This window comes from Atta colombica, unplaced genomic scaffold (assembly GCF_001594045.1).
Source record: "Atta colombica isolate Treedump-2 unplaced genomic scaffold, Acol1.0 scaffold78, whole genome shotgun sequence".
Lineage (NCBI taxonomy): Eukaryota > Metazoa > Arthropoda > Insecta > Hymenoptera > Formicidae > Atta > Atta colombica.
The window spans coordinates 1498123-1506576 of record NW_017259570.1 but is presented as its reverse complement, the minus strand read 5'-3'; the positions used below and the strand labels follow the sequence as shown (position 1 = coordinate 1506576).

Genomic DNA, 8454 nt, shown 5'->3' with positions numbered 1-8454 from the left:
ATATATATATATACATATAACAATGTTATTCAGTATATATTTTACAAACGATAAAATTTTTATTACTCAGAAACCTGCCGTCAAAACAACTGTTGGACTACTAGAATGTCCATTAGGCAATACTCGTTTGCATGTAGCAAAGTTATTAAGTGCTTTACTAGCGACGGAGAATTTAAAGATTCATGAAAGTTTAGAAACTTTGGGAACATTCCAAACATTGTTGGTAAGATCATATTATATGAGTATGAGAATATCATTAAGAGTTTTTATTATATTGTCTACTTTTGTTTACTTATTCTTAACCCAAACATGTATTATAGGATCTGTTTTTCAAATATACCTGGAATAATTTCTTACATACGCAAGTACAACAGTGCCTGGCCTTAGCTATTAATTGCGGACAACGGGATAATGATATTATTTATAATAATGTGAGTTATATCTTTTATAATATAGAAATAAATTATGACGCAAAAGAACATACGTTAAATAATTTGAACGTCTTAATTTACAGATATTTATCAAGTGCAAATTAATAGAAAGAATCTTAGAAGCATGGGATAAAAACGAGAGTAAACAGTAAGATTACCAAAAGTATTAAATTTAGCGGAATATTTCGCATATATTGCAATAGAGAATTTAGGGTTATAACTTCGAGATTTGATTGCAGAAACAAAGAAAATGGTGTTCGTCAAGGCTACATGGGACATTTAATAAATATTGCGAACAATATCGTCACTCAGTGCGAAAAAAATAATATACTGACCAGCTTCTTAAAGAACAATGTATCACCCGAGTGTCTTACTAGATGGGAAAATCTTGTGAGTGTACAGTTGGTGGAAATTAATAAAATTCATCAAACTGTAATGATGGTATGTAGTAATGTGACATATATTTCTTATTTTTTTTCTTTTTCTTGTAAGTATATTGCTTCTACGGATTTAGAAATAACATGTAATATCACTCATTCATTTATAATAATTTATAACAAAAAATTTTTTTCATTGTATATCGTAATTTAATATGACTGCAATGAGAAAGCAACAACTTTTAATTATAATGAAATTTTTAGGGTGATCAAACTCCTGATGTGTACCTGATGAGCTCCGAGGAAAATCCAAATGAATACAATTCTTACTCGCAAGAGACATACATTCAACAGGTTAGCGGTTATTCATATATTATTGATACATAAATTGAGATTATCTAGTTTTTTATTTATCGTGCGGATTCTTGGTATTAGATGTACTCCAATTATCAGGGTCAACAAATAACACCTCCGTTCATCGAGAATTTTGGATTCCACGACGATGAGTTTAATGATGGTGATGATGCACTTCAGTAAGTATAGACGCGAGATTTCATTAAAAAATATAGCATTACTAGGTCTGCGATCATAAAATTTACAAGAATCAAGAAAGAACACGCGTGAGAAGAACGCAACCTTAATATTGTCATAGTCATTTCTCTCCCCACTGTTTTCGTTAAGAGGTATGATATTATAGTAATCCAGTTGACCAATTAACAACGTTGGCCTTTAATCTCAGTGAAGAAGATCTCGACAAGCGGGAAGATATGTTCAATAAGGTAGATATCAATATCTATTCAACTGTTATCGAATACGTTATATTATATTTGAAATTGAAAAAAATTGGAAACTTTTCATTAAAGCTGTGCCAACAAAAACAAAAAGCCGGGCTTGAGGATTGCGGCAGTGGTTTAGAATGGGGAGATGAGGGCGAACTGACGTTCCAGACCGTGGTGGACAAACGGGATTGGCATTCAAAGCAACAACATCAGGATTCTAGTTCATCGGATGATTCTAATTCGTCGGAGGATTCCAGTTCGTCGGAGGAGGAACCACGCAACATGAATATGGAGATCGAAACGACAGATCGTATGTTTCTATAAAAAATTCTTATATTAATTGATTAAAAAAAAAGTTCGAAATTTTATCGAAATAGCTTATGTAATTTTAGCTTGGAACAATACCGAACCACCAAACACTATACTTCCACCAGTCAATCCATGGGATGTGGCACCGTCGGAACCAATAGAATCTACTGGCTGGGCCAATTTCGAAAATTTCGAAAATACTTTGAGTATAGAGAACACCGTGAGCGGAGAGAAAAAGCCGTGCGATGAACTTAAAGAGAAAATATCAGAAGCTACAGCTGTAAATCTAACGGAAAAGCATATAACTTGTAGCGAAAGTGTTGGCGATGGTAACGAAAAGAGCACAGACTATGTAGATAGTCAAATAGTCGAGATGAAGTTGCCAGCTGAGGAAATTAATCTCAATGATAGTAAAAGTAATGAGCACAAGATGATTTCCGCGAATGAGAACGTCAATAGCGAGTTATCGGTCAGTAGGTACGTATATAGCATAATAATAGTTAGCGTAATAATAATTACATAATTTGTCCAATCTAAAATAGATTATTTGAAAAATTTGTTTCTTCCAGAGATTTTAAGGACACGGAGAAGATCGAAACCGTAAAGGACACGAAGAATGTAGAGAATGAAAAGTCGTCAATTGAACAAGTTCCAGCCGCTTCGTTGGAAAATACATCCACTAGCACTGTTGACGCCATAATGGTGCCTAAAGACGCTAAATGAAACGTTCCCCCTTATCTATGTTAAATGATCTATGGCAATAGGAGGGGGAAAGGGGGAAGGAGAGAGAGAGAATCATATCAGTATCGAGTCGTAAACGATTGATCGGATGCATATTGCGCCTTCTCTATTTTTCATTAGACACCACGTTAATTATGCTTTAAGAAAACGTTGATGGGTACATTATGGTCCCGTTGCAGGGTATCTCTTAAAATAAATCCGGAATGCCGAAAAATGATTGACGCTCAACTACTTAGCGAATAATTTGATGTTTATTATATATAGGTATATCCCATCCCCTTTTTACCTCACCTTTTAAATGGCCAACATCTATAAGTATCCCTACGAAAATCAAGTCCTCCCTCTGTCCCGTATATTTTACAATTATTGTTAAGAGTTTCGTAAATTGTTATTTATACGTAACTGATAACTGATTTCTAACAAAGGGAGCGAAGAATGGAGAGAACAAATCGCAACATTTTTGTGCGATACATATAGACAATTTGTAAAGAAATGATGGATAAATTTCGCATCCGCTTGCTCCACTCGTGACATTTAATTTTTTTACACATAGACGAACACACACATACACAGAACATTTACTATATGTTTATATATTAAAAAAGCGGATGAGAAACATAAGAGAAAAGAGTTATCGTAACGCTGTTTAATATTATATAAGACCGGTATTTCACAAACTGGTGCTTTTGCTTATTCCTTCGATAAGGCAAAGGTACTTAGGTGCAGTGCCTACTGTTTAACTGAGTGTATGTTAGTTCAACGATACGAGCAGAAAAAAGGGAGGAGAGAGAAAATCGAGAGTATTTTTATTACCTTTTGTCGTAATAATCAGTCGAAATTTGTACATGATATCATCATATTAATCGAAAGCTCTTGACGAACTTGCGCACTTATTTGCATTCCGAAATAACAAAAAAAAAAGGAAAGATTTATACGTATCTTTAAGCGACGTTAAAAGTCTTTCATCAAGATCTTCCAGAAGTGAATAGTTAAATTGAATAAACAGGAACTAATGTCAAAGCGTCGCGCATGCTTCGATTGAGCTACCTTATGTATATCCATCATTCTTCGAGAGATCATTCTATGAATTATGTTACCTGATTGTTCCACGACTTTCTTCTGCCTCGCAGACTTTGCAGCAGCAATGTGTTTATAGCGTTGTACACGAGATATTGTTCATAATTAAATGAAAAAAAGCTAATAAAACATTGTTCTAAATCCTAAGAAAACACACGTGTCACAGCATTACTAGTTTAATATCGAAATTTATAAATTACGTACATCGCATTCTGCGTTTTCTTTACGTTCTATATTTTATACGATATATAATTAATAATTTACTATACTTCTATCCCGAGTCGTGTATGCACAGTCTTTATGTTTCACACTTTATTTTTTGCTCTGGATCCATAAATGCGTTTAGATGTATGATAGAATACCCCGTATTCTGTCGTACTCGCTCCGATAAAAAAAAAGTTTGTTAAGATTAGGAGAATTCATCTTCCTGCGGTAAATTATACCATGATATGTTGATTTTTTCTTGTCTGTAAAACAAAAAAAGACCACGTTGAAATTATTGTTCGAAAGTAAGTGTGGCTTTCATTTTTAATGGGAACGTACCTCCCAAGAACAAGAGTTCTTAAGATGGTCCTACGTCCTAAGGACGTTCCCGGGACTATTTCTTTTTTATTTTTTAAAAATCAAAATTTGACTTATTTTTCAATAAAGCCTTCTTTTAAAAAGTCACTGACTTATTAAATTGTCCACGTACGTTTCAAAACTTTACTTTGAGTAAAAGAATTAATTCATAATAATCGGTTTTTATTTCAAGACCATCTTAAACAAGAAGAAGAAAAAGATAGCCATATTAGTATCTATACGATTCTCGGACTTGAAAAATAGTTAAAAGACGAGAGATTGTAAGAAAATTATTGGGCCGATTGATTGATTTTTTTTTTTATTTTAAAGATGCACTTTTAATTAACATAAAACATATGCACAAATATACAAACCAAAAAATGGCGTACGTTTTTTTTTTATTAAATGGTGGGCATGATTCAGCTCCTAATATTTATGTGAAACAAAAATTTTTGATTTTTTATCACCTTTTAGAATCGTAATTCTTGTATGACGAGAGGAATTAAAAAAAAAGACATTGGAGTCACAATTTGAAGAAAAGAGTCGTTATTTTCACAAAAAAATATCTATTTTTTTATTGCTATTCGAAAATGGTTAAATTTATTTAAAAAAGCCCTCGTGACACGAGCGAATCTAATTTAGAATACGTATCCCAAAAATGAAATTAATCGGACGAATGATGAGGCAGTTATTATGCCGATCGTTCTGAAAAATGCTATTTCGAGAAAAACGCGTTTAAAGTTTTGCAAGAGCTTTAAGTGCGATAAAATGAACAATTTTTTGTCAATCTGATCTTAAAATGTTTCTAAGATATGTACCTTTTAAAATAGGCCAAAAAAATCGATTTTTTTAAGCTTAAGAAAAATGTATATGACCCCTTAAGACAGATCTTAAAATAAGAACCGCCTACGAATACTAGTTCATGAGTCAACTGTTTTTCTCAAGAGTTTTGGAATGCAATCCTGGACGTCCTTCAGATAAATGAAAAGTGAAATGCAGGGAAGCAAAGAATAAAATAAAATGTTTTACCCTTCGGTGCTTTCGCTGATCGTTGTATTATCTTCATCCGCAAGAATTCCAATTTCGTAAACTATAGCTTTTATCACGTATCTGAAGACGGTAAAAAACGTTTACAGCAAAATTATACATACACATATTATACGTTAAAGAATATTAAAAGAGATTTACACGTCGGTCATATTGGTCGTGATGTCCGTCGAAATTTCTGTCGAATTCTCATGATTATTTATTAAATCTGGGAGAGGACTGGCACCCACTTGTTGCAACGTCATCGATGTTAAAATTAATGTAAATAATAAGAGCGCGATGTAAGTTGACCAGAGAGGCAGATGTGAAGTGATGCGCGACATTTTAAAGTTATACAAGTCTGCGAATTCGACCGCGACTTTTATAGTGATGGACATTTGTCTCTCATTAACACCATCGTGACTTATACGTAGATACTTTTGCATTACGTATTCTCGATTGGTTCATAAGTGGCAGATGGAAAATTTCCTGATTGCGCATGGAACGATGCAACTCTTGAATTTCGACGAATATAAATTTTATTTGTATAAAAATGGCTGATATGAAAATTTCAATTTAATTTTTCGCAAAAAAATTATATTATTTATTATATTAATAAATATAAAAAATAAAAAAGATATAAAAAATTATATTAATTTCTAGAAACGTAACAGAAAATTAAATAGAAAGTCATGCGTGCAAATTATATGCAATTGCGCTGCACAAGTTTTCCTGCGACAAGTTTGTTAATGAAAATGTTACTGATAATTCGTTCAAGGTTTTCGAGGAAATCCCAAATGTGTTTACGTAAAATGTTTATTTTTCATGGTGACGTTGTAGACAAGCAAAATATTCTTCTTAATGCGCAATAAATTATATATTGATATTATATTATTATAATATTATATTATATATACATATATTGATTAATATTATAATATTAGATATATATTGATATAATAATATTCCCCCTGATTTCTAATATTATTTGATATAAATTTTAATAGACGTGCATAATTTCTTATATATACTTTTAATTTTAAATACTTGGATGAAGCATAAAAGTAATATCGAAAGAAGTTAAATTTTTTTAAAACAATGAGACTCCGTCTAATTTTGTCTTTATATCTTACCGTCTTAAACGTGATAATTGAATTAACGTGGTTACGCAAACAAATCGCGTCATTTGGATATACGGTCGCATATTGCATATATGCATCCTGCAAAAATAATATCCGGTATCTAATAGTAAATACTATTTTAAACATCAATGTACCTACATCAGCAATACTCAACAAGTGTATGCACGTACATATTTATAAAGAATTATTATAATTGAGAAAAAAATATTAGATGAAAGGAGGAATATAAAGAAAGTTTTAGTTTAGAATAATAACAACAATCTCTATTTATTAAAGACATAACTTTTAACTACAAATTTTAATATTACACATTTTTAATTTTATTACAAAAATTATTAAAAATGTATACATAACAATGAAAGGAAGAATAGTAGAAAAAAATCAGTTCGTGATAATTAAAAAGTAACTTTTTTGTTTAAATACATAATTCAACTACATGTCTTAGGCCCGGTTGTATCAATTGCGTTATTTCGACTTTAAGCTTTAAAACTCTATCTATCTAGTTTTAAAAGAGAGAAAGAAAGAGAGGCAGAGATAGAGAGAATTTTAAGCCTCGCTTAAATTAAATTAATGTAATGTTGATGCAATCGGACTTTATTACAAATGATTTTTTAACTTTATTATAAAAATTATTATAAAATGAGAAGAGAGAAAGAGAGAGAAAAAGAAAGAAACGTATTTTTTTATCGACAACAGTTTAAGAAGAAATCTGTTCGAATGTTAAATCAGGAGGTGCAGCTAATAAACTGCATAGATGATATCTCAGTTTTGCTCGACGCATGGTTATCACAAATTATCAAATATATTTATACGTATATCATTATTTATGTTGAGGCATTTGTGATTACTAATAGATTGCGAGATATAGATTTTTCGAATTTAATGTGCGAGTGAATTTCTGCCGGAAACTCGCGAAACATGACGAGTGCCGTAATAACAGATGTACAGCAACCTGATTATCCTAAATATCAAAGACAGGTTAGGATTCTTGTGTTTAATATGCAAGATTTATTACAGTCGAAAAATATAAATATATATTACATAATTTGTTGATTAGGATTAAAAAGCAAAGCGATAATTTTTTTACTATTTTATGTACATTTTATTTATTCGTAAATACATGTAATAACGGTTATCTCTAATCGTAATCACACAAATTACAGGGAGGACTGGAGTTGACGCCAGAGGAGATAAACGCCTTACGTCAATGCATGAAAAACTCGAGTATCCTCGCGCCATCAATCATCTCTGCAGCCATAGGATATGGGATATGTAAGATAACTCCATTTCGCGCAAATGCCAAATATATCGCCATAGTCAGTGGTGTGGTAGGTCTGATGACAGGTAGACTAAACGCTGCCAAATCATGTCTAACAAAAATCGCTTCCATGCCGAACAGTACTCTTCGAGATAGAATGATGGAATCGGGTTATTTTGGAAATGTTGCTCCTCATAGGTATTACTTTTGGATAACGTGATTGTCCACATTTCTTTTGTTAAAACTAGGTTTTATGTATCTTTATTTATAGAGAGGCATTATATTATCAAGGTTCTCAATCAGAAGTTCAAAGTCCAGCAGGACCATCTACAGAGATAGTATTCGATGATTACCCACAGATGAATTCATACGATACGTATTCCAGTATTAATCCAGACAACAGTGAGTTGTTAAAAATTATTGTTAAATTTTCTACACATCTACTACTATGTGATGATAATTGTATAAATTATGTTTAAAGGTGATTTCAACATTTCCGAGGACACAGATTTATCCGAACCGATAAATATACAAAAAGGAGCCAGTTACGAAGAATTGAGGCATCAAAATAGAGATGAATTCTATAAGAAACATAAACAGTGGTATACTCCCAAAACAAGAGAACTTCCAGTAACGAAAGAGACAAATGAACAGGTTCCCACAACCAGCAGCCAGTCACCAATGCAAGAGAAAACTAAATACGGTGACGTGTGGGGTTGAAATTTAATTTCGTTGGAGTATAGTTTGATGATC

At 32.0% G+C, this 8454-nt stretch overlaps 3 protein-coding genes across 3 annotated transcripts in view; 2 read left to right on the top strand and 1 right to left on the bottom strand.

Moving 5' to 3' along the window:
* Positions 1-3784, top strand: part of LOC108692688 (serine/threonine-protein phosphatase 6 regulatory subunit 3) — a 6216-nt gene extending 2432 nt beyond the window's left edge. The window contains exons 9-18 of the mRNA XM_018201069.1: positions 66-223; positions 321-431; positions 515-579; positions 671-872; positions 1073-1162; positions 1244-1341; positions 1506-1587; positions 1672-1897; positions 1980-2373; positions 2466-3784. Coding sequence (XP_018056558.1) covers positions 66-223; positions 321-431; positions 515-579; positions 671-872; positions 1073-1162; positions 1244-1341; positions 1506-1587; positions 1672-1897; positions 1980-2373; positions 2466-2619 — 1580 coding nt within the window. The 3' untranslated portion in view covers positions 2620-3784. The remainder of the gene's footprint in view (positions 1-65; positions 224-320; positions 432-514; positions 580-670; positions 873-1072; positions 1163-1243; positions 1342-1505; positions 1588-1671; positions 1898-1979; positions 2374-2465) is intronic.
* A 90-nt stretch (positions 3785-3874) lies between these two features.
* Positions 3875-5667, bottom strand: LOC108692686. Its single transcript, XM_018201066.1, has 3 exons — positions 5464-5667; positions 5305-5385; positions 3875-4181 (listed from the first exon to the last, which is right to left on the bottom strand). Exons 1-3 carry the CDS (start codon positions 5643-5645, stop codon positions 4124-4126), a joined length of 321 nt encoding a protein of 106 aa, XP_018056555.1. The 5' UTR covers positions 5646-5667; the 3' UTR covers positions 3875-4123.
* A 1543-nt stretch (positions 5668-7210) lies between these two features.
* LOC108692641 lies at positions 7211-8421 on the top strand. The gene is made up of 4 exons (XM_018200987.1): positions 7211-7421; positions 7607-7899; positions 7973-8103; positions 8183-8421. The coding sequence occupies exons 1-4, from the start codon at positions 7362-7364 to the stop codon at positions 8419-8421; spliced, it is 723 nt and encodes a 240-aa protein (XP_018056476.1). The 5' UTR covers positions 7211-7361.
* The last annotated feature ends 33 nt before the right edge of the window (positions 8422-8454 follow it).

Bases quoted from the DNA above. Each gene is read 5' to 3' on its own strand.
- LOC108692686 (XM_018201066.1), bottom strand. From the start codon at position 5,645: ATGTCGCGCATCACTTCACATCTGCCTCTCTGGTCAACTTACATCGCG. The intron at 5,386-5,463 runs GTAAATCTCTTT...TACCGTCTTCAG, and splicing joins ACGACCAATATGACCGACGT to ATACGTGATAAAAGCTATAG. The intron at 4,182-5,304 runs GTAAAACATTTT...TTTGTTTTACAG, and splicing joins ATCAGCGAAAGCACCGAAGG to ACAAGAAAAAATCAACATAT.
- LOC108692641 (XM_018200987.1), top strand. From the start codon at position 7,362: ATGACGAGTGCCGTAATAACAGATGTACAGCAACCTGATTATCCTAAA. The intron at 7,900-7,972 runs GTATTACTTTTG...CTTTATTTATAG, and splicing joins GGAAATGTTGCTCCTCATAG to AGAGGCATTATATTATCAAG. The intron at 8,104-8,182 runs GTGAGTTGTTAA...TTATGTTTAAAG, and splicing joins CAGTATTAATCCAGACAACA to GTGATTTCAACATTTCCGAG.